The 21,637-nt window shown below is 25.6% G+C and overlaps 3 protein-coding genes across 5 annotated transcripts; all 3 read right to left on the bottom strand.

Moving 5' to 3' along the window:
• Window positions 1-617: 617 nt before the first annotated feature.
• LOC103568588 (uncharacterized) lies at window positions 618-3,897 on the bottom strand. 2 transcript variants are annotated; one of them, XM_053737241.1, is made up of 4 exons: window positions 3,718-3,897; window positions 3,388-3,438; window positions 1,948-2,205; window positions 618-907 (listed from the first exon to the last, which is right to left on the bottom strand). In XM_053737241.1, exons 2-4 carry the CDS (start codon window positions 3,430-3,432, stop codon window positions 689-691), a joined length of 522 nt encoding a protein of 173 aa, XP_053593216.1. In that variant the 5' UTR covers window positions 3,433-3,438; window positions 3,718-3,897; the 3' UTR covers window positions 618-688. The 2 variants fall into 2 exon arrangements, with proteins under 2 accessions (XP_053593216.1, XP_008543741.1); XM_008545519.2 differs by having other exon boundaries at window positions 3,388-3,506; window positions 3,718-3,889.
• A 1,550-nt stretch (window positions 3,898-5,447) lies between these two features.
• On the bottom strand, window positions 5,448-8,325 carry LOC103568587 (uncharacterized). The gene is made up of 3 exons (XM_008545518.3): window positions 6,768-8,325; window positions 6,509-6,670; window positions 5,448-5,728 (listed from the first exon to the last, which is right to left on the bottom strand). Exons 1-3 carry the CDS (start codon window positions 6,840-6,842, stop codon window positions 5,489-5,491), a joined length of 477 nt encoding a protein of 158 aa, XP_008543740.1. The 5' UTR covers window positions 6,843-8,325; the 3' UTR covers window positions 5,448-5,488.
• Window positions 8,326-8,380: 55 nt separating this feature from the next.
• On the bottom strand, window positions 8,381-13,990 carry LOC103568586 (protein snakeskin). Of its 2 annotated transcripts, none has more exons than XM_008545516.2 (4): window positions 13,878-13,990; window positions 12,310-12,359; window positions 9,711-9,869; window positions 8,381-9,638 (listed from the first exon to the last, which is right to left on the bottom strand). In XM_008545516.2, exons 1-4 carry the CDS (start codon window positions 13,987-13,989, stop codon window positions 9,450-9,452), a joined length of 510 nt encoding a protein of 169 aa, XP_008543738.1. In that variant the 5' UTR covers window position 13,990; the 3' UTR covers window positions 8,381-9,449. The 2 variants fall into 2 exon arrangements, with proteins under 2 accessions (XP_008543738.1, XP_008543739.1); XM_008545517.3 differs by having other exon boundaries at window positions 13,769-13,970.
• Window positions 13,991-21,637: the final 7,647 nt, after the last annotated feature.

Here is a 21,637-nt window from a genome sequence, read left to right as displayed (position 1 = left end):
GCAATCAATGATAGTTATAATTATTTCCCGGTAGTGTGTAATTATAATTAAATCAAGTGTATATTAACAAAAAGTTGGTTGCATTAAAAACTTCTAATAGATAATATACCTATATGTGTGGCCTAAAAAAATACCGCATTGATGGAATAATGAATTAACCGATCGTTTTATGAATTATTTCTTAGAAAAATTAAATTTTATAATTAAATAATTAAGATTAAATTTTTTATTTTATTTAATTTATGTGCAAAACATTTTATTAATTAAATGAGAATGTATACTCTGTACAATTGTTTTATTCGTATTAGGGGCGTTGAGAAATGTTGATTAATTTGTCGATGGATCTTTTGTATCATTCAAGCTGTTTTATTTCATGTTGATACCGCAATTACTTACCGCCGAGCTGATAAATGAAACTTTTTAAGTTTATTTGCTTTGTTTTACTCATTTTTTCTTTAATTTTTTTCCTCTTTTAAATGAGTCAATAATTTAGTTAATTCATTATCTATCATAATTATCAATATATTTAATTAATTATTCAATAAAATAATTCATGTGCTAAAAAGAAAATTAGGTAAGAAGCTGCAATTTTATTATGAAATAAAATAATTGTCTAATTCACAGAATTACATAATAAATATTTATTACTTAAGATTTAAAACATATTAGTTAACAATAATTAAAATAATTAACAAGGTAGGAAACTGCAGAGAGCATCAAGAAGAAGTAAACATGCTACTAAAATACATAATGGTCCTCTTGCCAGATTAAAATTACGTATATCTTCTAATAATTTTTTATAATTTATCTGTTTAATACTTTCAAAACTGATGGAACGAAAATCGTTGATAAGCAGAGATCCAGATACGACAAAAAGAAAAGCTCCAATTACACAAAAAGTGACATTCTATAAATAGATAAATATTTTAATTTTTATTATTAAAAAATTTTTAGTTACGAGAGAGTATGGGCAATTACGAACACTTAGAAACTGAGGCTAATATTGAAATTATCTAGTTGATTAATTAATTAATTAATTAAGAAAAGTAATTTTTTATTTATTAAGTAGAATTATACAATTTAATAAAATTTTTAAATTAAATAAATTTCAAATAGAAAAAAATCTATTAATAATAAAATATTTAAAAATGAATAACGGGGTTAGAAAATAAAAATGAACACAGATCACATCAAAACCCTACAGTTCAGTGTTTAAAATTGTAGAAATAAGGTAATTGCAAACGTCCGAGATTATATTGCGTAATTTATTCGTTATTACCCCATGAAGTTAAAAACAAAAATTAATTTTTTTTATAAATTAAAAATAAATTGTAAAGAAATAGTGAATATATAATAATCAATAACTTTTTGAATTAACGTTTATGTTATTTTTGGGATTATTTATTTTTCTGATACTAGAAATACATGTTAAAGAAGGGTCTGAACTTTTTTCTCTATCACACTCAACTTGAGGAACGGTACATTTCTTGTTTCACTTGCGCTGTAAATGGAAACTTTGTCTACGTTTTTCTCTTCAACAAATGAACACTTATGGAAAATGAAAACGTGTCTTGTTACACAGTAAGAAATAAATCGTCGAAGTGCAAAAAAAAAGCTTAACTTAAAATCCTGAGTATTGAATTCTTAACACTTTTGTGAGTCAATTTAACACACAGTATTTATCTTGTTTGAACTTTTTTACTGTGTAGATTATAGAGAATTGCATCTAGCTCCGTTCTTAATTTTGCGTTAAGAGGTTTCGTTTGAGAGAAAAACTTGGACAAAAATTATTGTAGACCCCCATTAAGCAATTTTTGAATATTAGGAAAAACGTAATTTTACTTTTTCAAGTTAATCTAAGCGCTACGTTTAGGATAATCCTGAGTTCATAATTACTTTACTCTCTCTAAAATTTAATACTTATAAGGTGAATAATTTTATACGTACAGCGAGTCTACTGATAGGTGCTGTGAATAAGCCGCTGATAAATGATACGAATATAATAATCAAATATGCGACAACTGTACCAGTAGAAATATACTCCGTTGGTATTGATTCAGCATTTATTTTAATATTTAAATAAGGAATTGTTATGTTGTCATGAGGAATTTCATTAACTAGTTCATTTAAAAGAGTACCATTATTGTTAGGTTCTAAATAACTTTTTGTATGAATATCGAGACCAAAAATACAACATACAACTATCTAAAATTAAGAATTATTCATTAATTAATAAACTTATATAAGGTACACTGTAAAAAAAAAAACGATGTAAGTCCACACTATTCTGCTGTTAAGGTTATCGGTATTCAATTTAACGCGAAGCGGTGTTAAAATTTTTTCCGGTGTTAAAAATAGTATATTACACACCTAGGGAAGAAAAGTAAGAAATGTCTCAGATCACATGTAATCTGAGGCAACAAACATGTGATCTGTTATCAACTATTACCTTACACTGTTAAAAATTTTCCTTAGGAATTTAAAGAAAATTACATACTTGAAGTTATTCATGAGTCCAAATCAGTCAAAAGTATAAAATATAAATATCGTTAAAATTAATGTATTTATATACTTTATTTTTTCATTACTTTAAATTTAAAAGTCATAAAAACAATTAAAATCACAATGTGTATTATTTTTTTTTTATTTCAATTATTGTTGTTTTAATGTCCATAAGCTAATTAATTTTAAAATAAGACTTCAGGTAACTCGAAATTATCAAAAACTAATCAAGGTTTTTAAAAAAAAAGTTATTACTGTATTTTAAAAATTTTTTTGATTTAAATCCAAGTCAATATCTTCATTAATTAAATAGAACATATATTTGTAAACACATATATTGTATTTTAATTAGATTATTCTTTAATTTTTTAAATTACGTAAGAAATCAATATTTATGAAAAATTAATAAATATTATTAAATTTCTATAACAATTATCTTTGAAAACCGAAAAAATTTTAACAGTGTACTCGTGTGGCAAAAATTCGTGACAAAAAAGTTTATCACAGTAAACTTCCAAATTTTGAGCAGTTTAGAATTTTTAGTTGTACACAAAAAAAAATACAAAAAAATAAACTTTAAAAATTAGTGTTTGAAATTATAACCCGAAGCCTAGGTGTTAATAAATAGAGAATTTTAATATTCCAAATAATAAATTTTATAATACGTGTCATAAATTTTAATATTTATTTTGTAATTATTTATGATTTAATTATAAATGAGTTATAATTTTTAAAACGTTATAAAAAAATTAAACCAAAAATGATAAATTATTTAAAATTTGAAAGTTCGCTGTGATGAACATTTTTGACACTAATTTTTTTTTTTACAAAAATTTTAATTTCAAGCTTAAAAAATAATTTAGATGGATAATATTTTAGACTTACAAATTGTAATATTTTTATAATAGAAATTGATGGGCAACAAGCCATGACTACCTGAAGTCGATGAAGGCAACAATAATTATTAGATTAGATTAATAGAAGACAATTATACTTTATTTCCTCTGAAATAATAATAACTCATACAATTTAAAGTTAAAATATTTTTTATCATAATATAAGACATTATATCTATTTATAAGAAAAAAAAACATTTATTGAATTGATCAGTAATTCAAAAAATATTATTTCAGACAAACAGAGAATAATTATATAAATGCTAATTGATATGAGATAAGTGATAATTATAATAATTAATAAATTAAAATATATTACCGATTATTTTGAATTGTTTGATGAAAGATTAAAATTAACTTGAATAAAAAAGTATTGAATTTGATGTTACTTCAACGAACGGGTATCAATCACTGACACGCTATCGAAACTATCAACGTGTCATAGTGAATGTAAGGCAACACGATAAGCGTTCATTTTTACAGCAATCAACTACTACAACTCACCGATGTTGTTAAGAAAGATATTAATGTGTATTAATAAAATCGTTCGAAGTACAAAAAAAAATTCGATAAGAAATCTTGAGCTATCTTAACAATTGAGGATAAGAAAATATTATGTAAAAAATTTTTCTGAAGTTAATAAGTATTATTGTGAATAAGCGAATTTCAAGAATTTCCGCATAAAAATATATATTTTTTATTTAGTCATATTTTTATTGTATAATATCCTATCAGTAATTTGTACATATCACAGATAGACACTATTACATTGATATGAGCAGCTAACTGGGTTATATATATTTATTATATATTTTCGTCGAATAATAATGTATAAAGATTATTAAAAAATGAAAAAAAAAAAATTGGTAAAAAATACACAATTGTCGAGCTGACCGATATTCATGATATTTATATGACCACAATGCAAATAATCAAATAGCAGATTAAAAAGGATGGATCATTTTTTTTTTTTATAATGCAAAATTGTACAAAATTTTGTAACGTTTTTAACTTGCCGCTAAGAAAATAGAAAATTTTTACAAAATAGAGAAGTTTCTGTTTTCAATCGGATTTTTGAAAATCGAGTTTTTATCATATATCGACGGTTTCAGATCCAATCAAGCTATTCTGAAGAAAGAAAACTTTACGGTAACGATTACACTATTCCATAAAAATTGGTTCCCATATTGTAAGGGAGTTGGTTTTTACACGCTGAAAAAAATGCTATTACCATCTTGCGATAGGGAATGATTACCACCGTGAATGTGATAATAATCATCATCATGCGTTTATGTTAACTATTCGTTTCTCGGATATCAATAATAACTATTGCCGACAGTAATAGTTACCATCTAGATCGTAATATTTCTTATGTCTGGAAAATTTTTAATTTCATTTACTAAGATAGTAATGGTTATCATCACGGATAGGAATGGTTACTATCTAGATACGAATGCTTACCATTTTCGATAGTAATAGTTAACATAAAAGAATGAGAATCATTAAAATGTAAGGATAGGAATAGTTACTTCGTTAAGATGGCAAGTATTACTACTTCTTTTTCAGCGTGTAGCTTCCTGCTATGAAAATAGAAAATTTTTAATAAAATAGAAGTTATTAGTTTCGATCCGATTTTCGAAAATCGAATTTTGAAAGGGTTCACTAAAACTTGAAATTGGGTTCTGCCCTTTTGATGGAGAGAGAGAGAGACAGGTATATTATCCTATCTGTCAATCTTTATCTGTTCTTACTCATCGTGCATGCACTTCCATAGGTACCTGTGAAAAAGTAAAAGTAATCATCGCAAAGTTTCGGGTGTGGTCAAATACTCGTTACAAAATTGGAAAAGAATGAAAATATTGAAAAAAAAATTTTAATTAAATGGTTAAATCGCTATCCATATGTAACGATCGTTACACTAGTATATAATATAAATATCGTAATGACTTTCATATTTTCAAAAAAAAAAAAAAAATATTGTAATATTGTAAATTTATTTTTTCTATTTAACAATTTTTTATTAAATTAATAGTACATATTAAAATAAAATTTGTTATTAATTGATAAATGTTTATTTGTTTAATTAATAATCACACAATTTTTTTTAAAGAAAGAATTGAATCAATTAGTAAAATAAGACCTTCAACGATGTTCAATGATCCTCGTACATATTCTCGTATGATTGCATGTTCTAAGTCTTCAAAGTGAGAACCAGGAAAGGATGTTGTAAGATCTTGTATAACTTTGATATTTTTATTTTTGAAAACATAAATAATTCTTATTCCAGATACAATAAACAATACAAATCCAATTAAATTGAAAAATCCATGCTGGTAAGACAATAATTATTCATTCGAATTAATTAAATATAAATTTTGGTAATTGATTTTTATTAAATTATATACACTGTAAAAAGAGCGGTGTTAAAATGAAATAACACCGGTGTAGGCGGTGTCATTTGGCGGTGTTTAATCGATGTAAAAAAAAATTCCACGTATAGGATATTAAAAAAAAAGTATATATAGGGTAGAAGTACTATTTGTGGTCATTATGCCATTTTTGGAAACTTAATACTTTATTTTAATTAATGAAACAATATAAAATAAAATTTCCATTTTAATAGTGGGATAAAAGTATCTTAGAACATATTTTTAAAAATGCATTATGTCATTGTCTATTTTACAAATTATTTTATTTAAATTTTCAAATATCCAAAATTGGCCCTAAAGTCGCCAAAAACGGTACCTCGACCCTATTACATATAAAAAAATATAAAAATTTAATAAATATTATCTGAAGGAAACTTCAGTGTACATTTTATTATGTACTTATTTAAATAATTATTTTCTTTATATGTAATTTATTTAAAAATTACACAATTTAACGCCCGCCATCTTAATTACCAATAATTTAATTAATTAATAAAAACACTGTTTAATTGTAGTGATCGAGTAAAGATTCATACAGTAAAATATTTTAACACCAGTAAAGAATAATTACGACGGCGGCGGTGTTATTTTAACACCGAAAATTTTAACACCTATAACACCTGGACTTATCCTGATTTTTTTTTTTTTACAGTATATATTATAAGTAGTTATTAAACTTACAATAATTCGATTTATACGAATTTTAAATATTCCACTAAGGAATAGAACAGATATTATAATGAAATATCCTATTTCCGATCCGATATCTAAAAACATCCATGACCAAACATCAGTAGGAAATACTGAATATAAATGTAATCCTACAATAGTCCATAACAATATCTAAAAAAAAATGAGTTTAAATAATTATATTATTAAATTATTTTTTAAAATTATCTACTGGGAGAGTAAAAAAGAAAAAAAGTTGTCGATTACTTACGTATTCAATAAATTTGATAATAATAAATTTCACATGAGAAATTTGATTACCATCAAATAAACCGGTATTATTCATAATTAAATATAAATAAAGTATTTCTAAAAATCCAGTTAGTAATTAATAATTTGATATTTAATTCCGAACAACGTCAATGCGATTTTAAAACTTATTTTTTGTTAGTAATTCCTTGAAATTCTATTAAATGTGTTTCGATAAGTAATAAAGTTAATTACCTTTATGCTTAAGTGGGCCAATGAATGATCGATTTCAGTACCGTCAACATTAAAACTATAAAAAAAATAATTTCACATACGTGGCGGTTTTTTTGCCAGAAAAAAATTTTTATACTGAAAAAAATGTCAAAGAATTAATTATTTAGAAGCTACATAAATTTGAAATTATAGTAATTAGAATAAAAAGCTCATTAAATTTATTTTACTTATGGATCAATAATATTTTTTTATATTTTTTGTAATAATCACTGCGGAAGTTTGATATTCGAAAACTGCCTGATGGTATTAAAAAGGCTGATTCCAGCGTGATTTCGTCATTACCTTTAACTCTGTTAACACGAAAGCTGAAGTAAATACTTTCGATTTTACGACTTCCACTCTTCAATCATGTAAGTGAGAAATCAAGTGGTAAGTGTAAAATGCACTAGATTTTCGTGATTCTTGGCCTAAAGTATCCAAAAAATTGTTGCAAAAATCAATGAACTTCAGAATGTATACGGACCTTTCTCTTCAGCCGAGAGGATCGGCGCTCACCGCAAGATCGCGCTTAATAAAAACGGTGTCCCTGGTAAGAAACTTATTTCAGAACTATTATATTCCACAACTGAGGATTATTGCATGCCTTGAGCGCGAAGCTCTGAGACTATGCTCTATACTCGCCTGAAAATGAAAATCTCGATTTCGTCATATTTAGTATTATATACCCGAAGGTTAAAAAAATACTATTTCATAAGACTAAGTGGCAAGCAATTCACAGTGGTACCAACATAATGAGAAGATACCATTTATACTTTTTAACGAACAGTTTTTAATTTAAAAATTAACTAGGAAATCAACAGTTATATTACTTTCCCTCTAGTCATCTTAAAAACTTTAATCAAACTAAAAAATATGGTGTGTGACTCAGGATGAAACACGATTTCAGACTGCGGGTAATGTCAGCCCTCGCCTACGGCTTGGGCAACCAACTTCACCCTAGTCTGAAATTGCCTTGTTTCATCTCTTGTCACACAATATACTATTTTTAAAATCAATGGAATAATGAATCGACTCAATACCAGGTCGAAATTGTTTCTTAACAAATTATTTTCGTACTCGTATACAATTTAATACATTTAGTTTAATCTAAGGAATACACAGAGATGATTTAACGTATATGAATTAGTCAAAAAAAATAATTTCGATAGTAAGTCACACATAGCGCGTTCGCGCTGACTTGTGAAATAGACGACACATTAGAATTTTTTTTTGAACTATTGAATTTCGATTAGAGAATAAGCTGTCATTGCTTAGAGAATAAGCTATTGGTTAAAATAAAAAAAAAATCAGAATCTACTTACTCGTTAATTATTTTAAGAATAAAAAAATTCAAAAATATGATTAAATATTTATTTTATTTATTTTTTTGCAAATCAATGATATAAAGTATGAAATCTATAATATTGTATATAAATATAATTCAAGTTAATTAACAAAGCGATGATGATAATGTTATTTTAACATATTATTGTAATTGAATATAACGTGATATATATTTTTAAATATAATTTGATACATATATTTCTATTTATTATAATGGCACGTATGGAGTAAGAAAATACACATATATAATTTTTCATCAATGTATATTTTGGAAATTTCAAATTTCCAATCTTTTAATTTCCTGCTCAGAAAATTGAAAAGTAAAGAATATAATATACGGGGCTTGATTTTATAAAAAATAATACCAGAACTGTGTTATGATTGCTGTCTAAATTCATTCGTTAAATCAAGAATTATCTTTTACAAAAATTTCAAAATTATTTGTTTATAAATAAATTTTTATTTTTTAAATTCTCTTACTGCAACATAAGATAAAACTTTTATCGAACTCAAAAATAGAGGGAAGTTTTGAGCTTGGCCCGCAGGGTAAATCGTCTTTTTTTTTGTTTTTTGTTTTTGTTTTATATTCTGTAATATAGTTAAAAACATTTTTAATTTAATAATACGACCTTTGAGTAGAACACATTGTACTTTAGTGATTATATAAATATATTATTATTAAATATGTATATAAATATATAGTGTCAGTAATGATTATTAAAATATATAAATTTTGTTTTTACAGTTACAAAAAAATTTAGTGTTTGATTTTTATCCAAGAACAAAACTTAACGAAAGTACTAAATTTCATTCATTTCCTCTTCAGGAATGTTAAATTTTTTATACCCTAATAAATCAAAACGATTTACTTAATAATGAATGTATATCTATATAGTATCAAAATTGAATCATTTTGAATTGTTTTGGATTATTTCTAATCATTTTAAATCGTTTTTTTTTATCAGAGTAAATAAAATAGCAAGCATTATTATTATTTAGTGAATAATAAAAAAAGAAAATAGTTAGATATTCCAATACATAAATTATAATTAGAATTTTTTACAATTAAAAATGAAAACTCATCAGCTTAAGCTTCTCCGCGGAAAGTGAAAAAAGCGTCGACGAGAAATAGTGCGCCTTCGATAACACATAATGATCCACGTGCAAGTCCACGGTCACGTGCAGGACTTCTGTATGCAACTTGATTGAATGCGTCAATAACCAACGCTCCTGATGCAATAAATAAAACGCAGCCGACAAGACTGAAGAATAAGTCCTGGAAATATTTAATTAATTATCTGATACTTAACTACGGTTCAATAATTATAAATAGTTTAGTAATACATACAACACGTCGGTTAACAGGTGTTCCCATTAATCCACCGGCGAATAAACCAACAAGTATAATAAGGTATCCACCAACGGTACCAGTCGATATGAAACGTGTTGGTAAATCACCAAAATTATCTGAATGCCAGTGTAGACCGATAATAGCGCATACGATTGCCTGAAATTAAATTTTTTTAAATTTATTATTTAAGAAATCAATTGTATGGTGTGCACACACATACACACAGGCACAGACACGCATACTCATTATGACCTGATATATGACGGACACGCATGTAATATATATATATATATATATATATATATATATATATATATATATATATATATATATATATATATATATATATATATATGAAAAATCTTTAACTTGCAATGACTATAAGTACTTTTATAGTTTGTACTCTTGTGCTCATTATTTTTTCCAGGTTACGAGTACAACTACATACTCAACTTTGTTTTATTTTTTTTTCTAAGTATTGTACGTTAGTATAATTGATAAATAATTACAATTTTAACAATCTTGTATGTAAAGTATTTGAGTACAAGGATTCAGAATATGTTTCTATAACTTTCCGCAATTGAAATCCAAAGTTTCAAAAAAAGAGAAATTATTTGTTTCTGTCCGATTTTCAAAAATTGAGTTTTCATCAGATTTCGACGTTTAGAGGTTCTAGGGAACTATTTTGAATATTTTCAAATGGGCATCCCTCTGTGTGTATATGTATATGTACATATGTGTATAAGCTAATTTTTATGGTGCAATATCATTAGAACGAATCAACCGATTTGAGCTTTTGTTTAAGTAGTCAAACAAACTTATCAAGACTTGAAGTTGATTAGATTTTGGAGCTGATGGACCGAGTAGCTTCCAGGATATTGAAATTAGAATATTGGTCGAGGTTCTCACTTAGTGGTCACAATTCACAATTTGTGATATTTATGAGATATAATTATAACTTATTGCAAATATTTACTAAAGGAAAATCAACACATCTGTTAATTTAATATTTAATAATTTTTAATATATCAAGATACTAAATGATGTGCGACAGATTAGAAAATAACAATGTGTAGTTAATATATTATAAGGTGTAATATTTATCACATCAATGTAAAAATTTTCTGTTAATTAGATCTGAAGACGAAACAAGCGAATTGTGTTGAAACGCGATCAATTTTTATAAAAATATTAATAATAAACAGGACCTTCAGATCAGATTGGCTATAGGATTCAATTTTCAACAAATTATATTTATTATTTATAACTCTAGTAAACCAGACTTAAATTAAAATTATAATGTTTTTTTGTACATATAATTTTATAAAAAAATTTCACTTGTTTGAGAATGAACACTTTCAGATTCAAACTATTTTAGCTTAGTTTACATTTCACCAATATGAAATATTTAATTATTAATTTATGAATAAAAATTTCTTTCAGTAGTTGTATATTTATGAAAATATTATTCCATGCAAAAATATACTATTTGCTTCAAAATAAAATATGAATTGATAATTCATCCCTATTATTTTATACTACTTATTGTTTTATTGTATACTTAAAAAAAAGGATTTCTTGGCGCCAAAAATTTTTTTTAATAATTAGAATATTTCAAATAATTTTTTTATTAAGTATTGTGATCTATTATAAAAGAAATAAATTTAACTAAGCTTGCATGAGACACAAGAATGTTAAGAGATGAAAAATAGCATAGTAGTGGTTGAAATTCATTACTCATATCAAATAAAATCTAAGATATTATTTGTGATGTTGATCATGTTGTCAAGTCTTTTTATATATATTTTGTATCATTGAAGTATAAAATATCTCATGTGATCTTTTCATACAGTTAGAAATGAAAATAAATCGTATTTATTATCAAGGTTAAAAATGTTATTATTTTATTTTTACACGTGTGACTGATCTGGTAAGTTACTTTAACGGAATAAAAATTATAGACTACGTCATCTTGCGACCTGGTTCGCCTATTCTTTGTAAATTGACACTAGAATTGCGGGTTAGTATAAATTGTCAGCTCGTAGGATTTATTATAATTTTAGATCTTAATTAAAAAAAAGACATCTTTGTTTATGTGAAACATTTCATTAAAATAAATTTTATTATTTAAATAGATAATTATTTTTAAACAAAAAGAAATTTTAGCACTTCCGTTTGAATAATTATTAATCAAGTGAGAGTATTAAACACTTAAGTAATAAGAAAAAGAGTATAGAATAGAATAATAATTGATTAAAAAAAGAGTATGGTATTATGTCATACTCGGTATGTCATAATTTGTAGTCAACAGAGTTACACCTTACTAAAGACATGCAAGGATAAGACCTCGTTTACTCTTCATCATATTTAGACGCTTATTCATGATTACAATCAATGAACCTCAACGATCAAGAATGCAAGATTGTGTCATCATTTTTTATGGCTATCATATCTATTATAGCATTTTATTATTAATAATAAATTCGTTTAATAATTTAAATAAATAAGATTTTTAATATAAAATTTATTTCTCAGGTCATGTATTAAATATAGTATATTATGATTAATTAATTAATTTAATAAATTATTTACTTACCAATTCAAGCAATCTAATAATTGAGAGTCTTGTAAAGCTCGACATGTTTCCTGATGAAATAAAAAAAATAAATAAATATCTGACAGTGAATGGATCTGAATTTATTTCAAAATGGTCAAGATAGTGGATTTGAATTATGGATTAAAAATATGTCGAAGCTGATAAAAAATAAAATGACATTAAAAATAGCTGGGAGGAATGTTCTTAAATTCATATCGTTTATAGATAATTATCTATTTATATATATATATATATATATATATATATATATATATATATATATATATTTAGATAATTATATTAGGCCAATTAAAATACTGCTTATAAGTTTTTAATTGTTTAAATTAATTAGTGATTAAAATGTATTTTTGTTTTGAAGGTTGATGAATAAATTATGATAATAACAATCACGTAAACAAAATATATAAACAAGTAGGGTCAGTAGAATGTCAGATTAAATAATTTGACCATGAAACTCCAAAAATGGTGAGTAATTTTAAAATAATAAATACATTTTTTTACTTTCTAATTAAATGATTTATTTAAAAAAAAAATGTTTGTTTTTATTAAATAAATTTTATCAAAAAAAAAAAAAATAATAAATTAAAAATTGAAAGATAAAAATAATAAATAATGAAACGTAAAAATACGTTTTATATGATACTTGAAAATATTAACCCACTTTCTTATGAACAAATTTAGACTGACAAATATCCCCTTGTTTAAGTAACCGGATGCTGGAATAGTATTTTGTGATTCTACACAATCTTAACACGTGTGAAATAATATTGTATTAAGTACATTGACTTCATAATACTTTAAATTAGACATTTTTAAGTTTAATTCAGTAGTATTTAGTTTATATTAAAAAATTTCGAAATAACTTTTAAATAAATGTATACGTAATTTAAATTAGCCCATTTAATTAATATTCATAAATTTTTATTCATCATTAAAAGACGATTAGTAATTTAATTTTATGATCATAATTGTATTAAAATAAAATATTCAGTAAAAAATTAAAAAAAAAAAAAAAAAAAATTGGAGTAGAGGTACGTTGTATTTATTTGAAAGAAAACAAATGCGTGATCCGGAAAAGACGCTATGCGATAAATCACAAAGTTTAAATTTTTGTAAAAAAAAAAAAAAAAAAAAAAAACATATTTTTTCAAAATTAATTACTTTGTTATGCTCACTTAATATTTTTTTTTCTTTTTCAATTAAATAAACTACTAATTAAAAATTTTTTTTGATAGAAGTACGTTGTGTTTATTTGAAAGGGACAAGTGCGTAGTACGGAAATGACGCCACGCGATAAATCAGTTAAAATTTTAAAGATAAAAAAATATTTTGTTTTTTCAAACTAAAAATTATGGCGTTTTGTTTATGTAATGTTTAAAATGAAATTTTTTTTACTTAAAAAGAAGCAACAAGTCAATAATAATAAAAAAATTCTTACTACGTTCCAATTTAATGGAAATATTATTTTATTTGAAATTTGAATTAATGAACAAATTTAAGTTTATGTTTATATATTTGTTGGAGAATAATATGCGATGTAGACTCACTGTAACTGACAACGATCACTTTAAAATGTGCTGCGTTTAATATAACTGTGTTCACTGTTGAAGAGAGAATGGTAAATGGCATCAATACGGCCGACAAACAGCGGCGTAGCATCTACGACTATGCTTTTCGCATCTCTCCCACTTTTTTCATTTCTACTACTCTGATACTATGTTATTGTTCGCATATACTTATGAATGTGATTCATCTTTATATTTGACAGTTGCAGTAGTACCTTACTGCTTATCTGTACTTAAAAATATATAAAATTTCATGTTTTTTATTCTTTAATTGAAAACAATGGAGTTTACATTAAAAAGAAAAAAAAATTAAATTCTGTCAATAATAAGTTTAATATTTTTTAAAATATATTTGTACACTGAAAAAATCTAAAGTGAATTTGGAGTAAAGAAAGATTTTATTTCAGCCCGAATGAACTTCGGTCGGAGTTTTGATTTTAAAATAAACTACGATTTCGAGTTTATTTAACTCCGGAGGGATTAAATAATGAAAAAATCAAATCCGCATTCACTTAGAATATTTTTTGGATAAGTAAGAGCCATCAAGAAATTGCCTGTATTACAAAGATAAAACTTTTTTTGCTTCTTCAAAAAGAATACAAGCTTCGATAGTCGATAAGATTAAATTAACAATTAAAAATCGAACATGAGCATTTGAGGCGTGCGCTTTTGGTTTTTTTTTTAATTTTTTAAAATAAAAATTCTTAATATTCATTAATTATTAATTAATGTATACTTCAGTGTTTTAAATAATAATTTCTTTTTAGATAAATTAATAAACTATAAATCTAGTATTTATTCAAAAACAATGTTAAGAAAGTTTTTAAATAAAAAATAATAAAGAATAAAAAATAATAACCCCGAAGTCTAACACAGGTATTTTCCATCCCACTACGGCACGAAGAACGGCACACGCCCTTAACGTCCGAGACCTAAAAAGTTTCGAAAACTCTCAGTCCGAGGCGTCCGAAGGTATATCATTATTCCGAGTTTACTGTGGCGACTTGCCACCAAGGCGCAGCCATCATCGTTCGTGACCTTCGTGATCGTGACACATGTTCGAAATTCTCACCCCAAAAATCTCTCAAAGGGAGTGTAAGTGTCCTGACATTAGAAATAATATATTCAAACCATTATCCTGATGAGTATTTAGTGGAATTCAAGTTTTCGATTTTTTTAAACTAAATCAAATTCCCTTTAAACCAAATAAAATTCGATTCTCAGGGCCGAAAGACCTCATACTTTGTAAGTGAAAAATTTTTTCAGCTCCTCTGGGATTGGAACCCACGCCTGGCCAGTGATCAAGTTCGAGAAGTGATAAGATCTTGTTTTTTAACACTGGTCAAGAATACTTACACCGAAAATTTTAACACCTACACCGCCTGGACTTACCCCAGTTTTATTTACATCGTAGAACTGTATTTTCTGTGTGAACTCAAATTTTGAAATTAAATATCTTTGGGTCTAAGTGATCAACATTTTCCTTCTTCTTTTTGCTAAGTAATCCAGAATATTTTGAATGACAATCCCTTTCAATTCCAACAATGTAAGAAAGTGGTTTTTAGAAGCTTAGTATCATTGTAATATGAACACGTTTTAATTATGACAATTCATATTTAACAAATTGGGAATGATTTTTCTGATCATCGATTTGTCAATACCTTATTTTATAATCACTGATAACACAAAAGAGTATTTTGAGATAAATAAATTTTGATTAGAGGATATAATTTATCGTCAAATAAAAATAAAACATTGATGAGTAATGAAATGATTAATTTTTTATCAATTATGAACGTAATACCTATAAATATATATATCCTGTCTGAAACGTCATATTATTTTCAGAATAACATAACTATGATAAAATAATTGTTTTTGTTAAGTGAAAGATAAATGTGTATGACATAAACTCAATTTGCTGTGTCTTACATATGACATCATCGAATATATTTATTTATTATGACGGCATTATATTCTATTCATAATATTATTCATACAACATTATACACTTACTTGTACATAATAACCACATATACAAAAAAGATGAAAAAAAAATATTGATAAGGAAACATCAATTTTTTTTTCAACATTCAAATTTTTAAATTAATTAATTTTATTTTTACATTATATAAACAACTTGAAATTCATAATTGACTCGATTTTTTCGTTTCGTTCGTGTTAAGTAATTCCAGTAATCAATACAACAACAGAATAAATTGATGCGGTTGTTTTCAATATTCATCTAAATTAAAATTATAATTAATGGTGATTAATAATTATGGTATATACGAATAAATAGGGGAAGGGTGGAGGAAAAAAGGGGTAGGGTAGGCAAAACGGGGTACCCCAAAATTTAAATGGTTTTCAAAGATTTCAAAACCACTTTTGTAAATATAATTGAGCATTATTTTGAATTTTTTTTGTTAAGCTTTTTCAAAAATCAATTGTCAGTTGGAAAATATTAATGACTTTTGTTTTACGACAAAAACTATTAAAAATTTGTTTTTCTTCTTTTGTACCCAATAATCATGTAAAATATAATTTTTCTTCATGTAAATTACTTGCAAAACAATGTAACTTAATCAAATTCATTTAAAATTTAGATTTTTTTTTTTATCTTTTTTAGAGGGTACCCCATTTTGCCCGCAAAAATAAAAAATTTTTTTTTTAACGGTAATTGAAAATTTTTTCTATTTACTTTGAATATCATTAAAAAAAAAAAGATTTCATGTATTTGAATTTTCGAAAATTTGGTATTTCTTTAAGTACCCCGTTTTGCCCCTCCCGCTTTATAAAATTTTAAATTACCGAGCGAGTTTGATAATAAAGAAAATTATAATCTGTTTTATCTAAATATATAATTAATCAGTTAAACGTTAGATGTCACTAAAAGTAACACTTTTATTTTTAAAGAATTCCCCGATTTAAGTACAGAAAAATTTTTTTAACTTACAGGATCCTCGTTTCTTAATGTTACTGATACTATTTGTGAAGTTTGTGGGTCTCTTGATGTGGAACTTCGTTCATTAATTTGATTCATTTCTAAATTAGTATTTGCTAATTTTTTTTGGTGATGTTCCTATTGATTTCATATAATTGAACTTATTTATAAAATACATATTAATACTAACTAATTAATTACAAAGTAAAGTCATCAAGTAGATATGTAATTAAACAAACCCAATGTAAATAATCATATATGATCCAAAATTGTATTTGATTTAAAGCAAGATTAAAAATAGAAAAAACACAAATAACAAAGTCGTGAATAAATATTGGGTGGCTAATAATATCAGCAATATTAACTCCTGCAAGATTTATTTGTACTTGAGCTTGTCTCATTACGACAATTGATGTGACTAATGACAAAATGGTACCAATGACACAACCACCGAAAGACTTGAAGAAAAAAATTAAACAAGTTATAATTTATTAAATTAATATGATATTGGTAGAATCAAACTTAAGCCACTTTGGCCTGATCACGCTTATCTTATCCTTTCATTAGAAATATATTGAGACTTTTTTTTGTATCATAAAATTAGGTATTTTTGGATTCTAAGTCGTCTGTTGATTATGTTTAAAAAAAAATTCTTTAACTTATTTTTCGGACAGGCAATTCACAGTTAAAACCTTTCTATTCTTGTATATAAAAATTCAGTGGTTAAATATTGTGTCAGTTATTCGACACCATCAAGTGTAGATTCAACTAAAGTTGAATGTGTTATCTAATCTCAACAAGTTTTAAGCCCATATTATTGTTTGACACAATAATGTGTTAATTTAACACAAAAAATTGAGTGGACCGTTTGGCACATGCGATTTGTGTTAAATTTACCACAAATTTTCCAACTGTGTGTAACTCTGACAGGCCAAAGTTATTTAAGTTGACAGCAAGTTAACTTACAATTTCATTTTTTTTGTTCAATTTTTTAGCAAATAACCACATGAAGCTCAGACTTAAACTCAAAATAATATTGAATGGTATATTGATAATTAATAAAATATTACGATCACCGTCAAGACTCGGTAGAGCAGGATTTCTTTCTTTTAAACGTCTATGAACTTCATGGTAAAGGTGGTGAAATATTTCGCTTAGTGTTATTACCATCTGTATGACAAATTGAACAATTTTTTTGATTACGTAAAAATAATTAATTTATCTTATTTATTTATTTATTCTTTAAATAATAAAGTTATTAATTTTTACTTATTTCATTGCGATTCAGAGTGATTGACACCTGATTGATGAGACAAAAAAAGAAATAGGAAAGAATAGAAAAAGTCAGTAAAATCGAACCAAAGCGCGTCTTACACTGTACGAAGTCAGGAGTGAATACGGATTTTATTTCAATCCAAATCCACTTTGTCAAAATTAAGATATGAGAATGGTAGATTGAAGAGCACCTTAAAAAAACTTGGTGTATAACTATTTATTAAAAACAATAAAAGGAGTTTAACTTCAGCACGGAATTTCAATAAAGTTCTACTCTAGTTAAGAATAAATCTCCACTCACAATGACAATATTTATGGTGTATGTGAACATAAGTATATACACATAAATTTTGGACTTAATATGAAGTTGACTCACTATAAAATTGGATTTTAAAAAAATGATTTATTCCAAAATACCTAGTATGTCAATTGTCTTATGAGGAAGTCGAAGAATAGAAATCCTTATGAAAATTGAAATCTTTTCTGTTTCGTAATAATCAATTAAAAACTTGAATCTGATTATTACTAATAATCAGTAGCTTTTGGTTTTAATTGTGATTTTCAGTTTACAAGTGGCTAATATTTAGAAGCAAAAAAGTGAAATTTATCATGTCAAGATTTCTCTGAACTGCGGGATAATTTTTATTAAAATATTTTTTCGATGTAGTATTGATAAAATTTAACAAAATAAATAGGGTTATAGAGTAAAATGGAATAGAGTCAAATAGAAATCGAATTAAAAAACAATAAAAATAGTATCGCAGTAAATTTCACAAGAGAATTTCTTTGATAAGTTTAAAAGACCTGATTTTTATTGCACTCACGCAATGTGCTCATATCCTCAAACGTGATACCATTCGCGCGTGTTTATTATATATAGATATATATATATATAGATAATATACATAGAGAAATACAAGACGACACACAATTAAATTATGTAATCTGATACAATTGTCCTCGTTATAGTATTTTTTTCATTTACTTTTTTAGTCTTTTTACATAAATAAATTTGTTCTAATTTTCAATCATTAAGTTCAATAATAATTATACAAATATACGATTTAATATAATAAAATAATAAAACGTAAAATTAATATTTTTATAAAAAAAAAAAAAAAATATTCATAATGAGGTTAATAAAACATTTACTTACAAATTGTGATAAGTGTAATGTTGTATGAACAATGTGAGATAGATTAAAATTTCGTTTTAATTGGGAGTAATCTGATAAATATAATTTTCTTATTCGCGCTAATTTTTCCAACTCCTCAAGTTCTTCAGAAAAACGTGTTTGAATCATCGCTTTATCACACGAACTTGTTCATTTATAATTAAAATTTAAATGATTGTTTTTTGTTTAATTATATAATTTATTTACTGATTTAATTACTTGGATGTACATCTACAAGAATATTACTATTGACTTTGATTAAATTTAATGAAGAAAATGAATAAAACAAATGTTAAAACATGTATGCATTTATATTGGATCTACACGCATGGTATAAGATCACTTCTCATGTTGTATAGAATAGAATAAGAAGTGGAAGTTGTAAACACGCGGATCTAAAGTAAGTGGCGCCAGTGGATATTTTGTTGCTTTGGCGATGGCGCCTCTATGGAGCCTTTCTCCAGCATTTAGCTGCTTGTCGACCTTCAGTATGGTGTTGTAGATGCGACAGAAAATTCTTCTTGGCTGTCTCTTAAATTAACCTTTCAATTTTTATCTGTTTTTTTATCTATCTTTTTATTTTGTTCTTTTTTTTTTGACTTGATTTTCACACTCTATCTAACCAAGATAAGAATTAATAGGCAATTAATTAGGTATCAGTGTACAAAAAAAAAACAAAGTATTTTTTACTTTAGTTCTTGCATTCTCTAAAACTTGACGGAAAAAAAGTATAACTCTTCGAACGATCTAAAGTATAGTAACTCGTCGATCGTTACTACAACACTACGTATACTTATGGTAACAATACCATATCGTTCCTGTATAGTGATGTGAAGCTGACCGTCAAGTCATTTTTTGACCGGCATGATCATGGTCCCAAGACGTCAACGAACCGTTTATGAAATGACGGACTGTCACAATTGTGGTGACATCTTACCAACTCCTCTATAACTTTTATACAAATTCAAATTTTTAAATCGCCATTTTTTCTAAAATACGATGAGATAAGAATACGGAAGGAAAAATAAATTTTTCAATCATTTACAAAAAAATTTAACGACGGTCACAAATCATCTAGCAAGATGCGACTGACCAAATTTGTGACCAAACCCAAGTTATTGCCATTTCTTCAATGTAGGATGGAATTTAATCCCACACTTATCTAGTCAATCCTTCTATACAGATGTATAAACTACCCAATAGTTTCTGTACTATTAAGCATAGTGAATAATGCCATGTTTATGGAACTTGTTGCGATACTATATAAGAGTATGGTGAAAAGCACCCCTTATTAAAAGAAACGATTTGAAACGATTCGAAAGAAAAAATTTTAAATAGTTTTTAATGCTTTTAAATATGTTGAATACTTTTAAATCGCCATTCTTATGAAAGTTTAACATTACAAATCGTTTCGAATCGTTTCTTTTAATCAGGGACCATACATTTCTGTCCATGCACACAAAATACAGTCCAAAATTTATTATAATCCAAATTCCCTCCGATAATATCATTGCAATGCTGTAAAAAATTAGCGAAACGAACGCGTATTAAATTTTGAGTGAATGCTGAGTTGATGATTTTTTATTTATTTAATCCTCTCGGAGTCAGACCACTGGAAAAAAACTTCTTATTCATATTCATATGTTATGCTGTTATTTTTTCAAAAACTCAGGAATTTCAAATGACGAAGTGAATTCGGCTCTTAATAAAATTTATATTCACTCCCAATTTTTTAACATTGAAAGGAAAAGAAAATATTCTTATTAAGAAAGTTTGAGCGAGCGTCAGAAAAATTATTCGAAGTACCGACATAAAACAAAATTCTAAATCGTTGAAAATAAATTATTTTTTGTTTTTTTTTTTTTACTATGAAAAGAATAAAAATATATAAATTATTATAAACTTTGTGCTGAATTAGAGAGAAACTAGTAACAAAAAAAAAGGAAGCCTCATTTATCTAAATTAATTAGTTTAATTTAGGTTAATTAGTTTTCGAGTTATTGAGGGGAATTTACAAAAAATAAAAGTTGTTTTTATAGAAACTCGTTTAAAGTTTAAAGTGCGATGCGTACCCTTGTCAATACCTTAGATTACAAACTTTCATAACTTATCGGATTTTATGACTTTTTATAAAGTTTTTGTGAAGGCTTATGCTGGAAGATTTGGAAAAAAAATAAAATTTTAAAAGTATTCGATAAAAATACCATCTTATAATTTTAAATTTATAATATATTTAAGGACCATTGGTAAATGATATATTTGACCCATTTATTTAACTTATTGATTTATATTCCCTCGTCAATAGTCAGAAGGAAAAGTTCCAAAAATTTAATAATATATTTGACTATT

The sequence above is a fragment of the Microplitis demolitor genome, chromosome 3 (genome assembly GCF_026212275.2).
Source record: "Microplitis demolitor isolate Queensland-Clemson2020A chromosome 3, iyMicDemo2.1a, whole genome shotgun sequence".
Classification (NCBI taxonomy): Eukaryota; Metazoa; Arthropoda; class Insecta; order Hymenoptera; family Braconidae; genus Microplitis; species Microplitis demolitor.
This window is presented reverse-complemented; position numbering and strand designations above follow the sequence as displayed.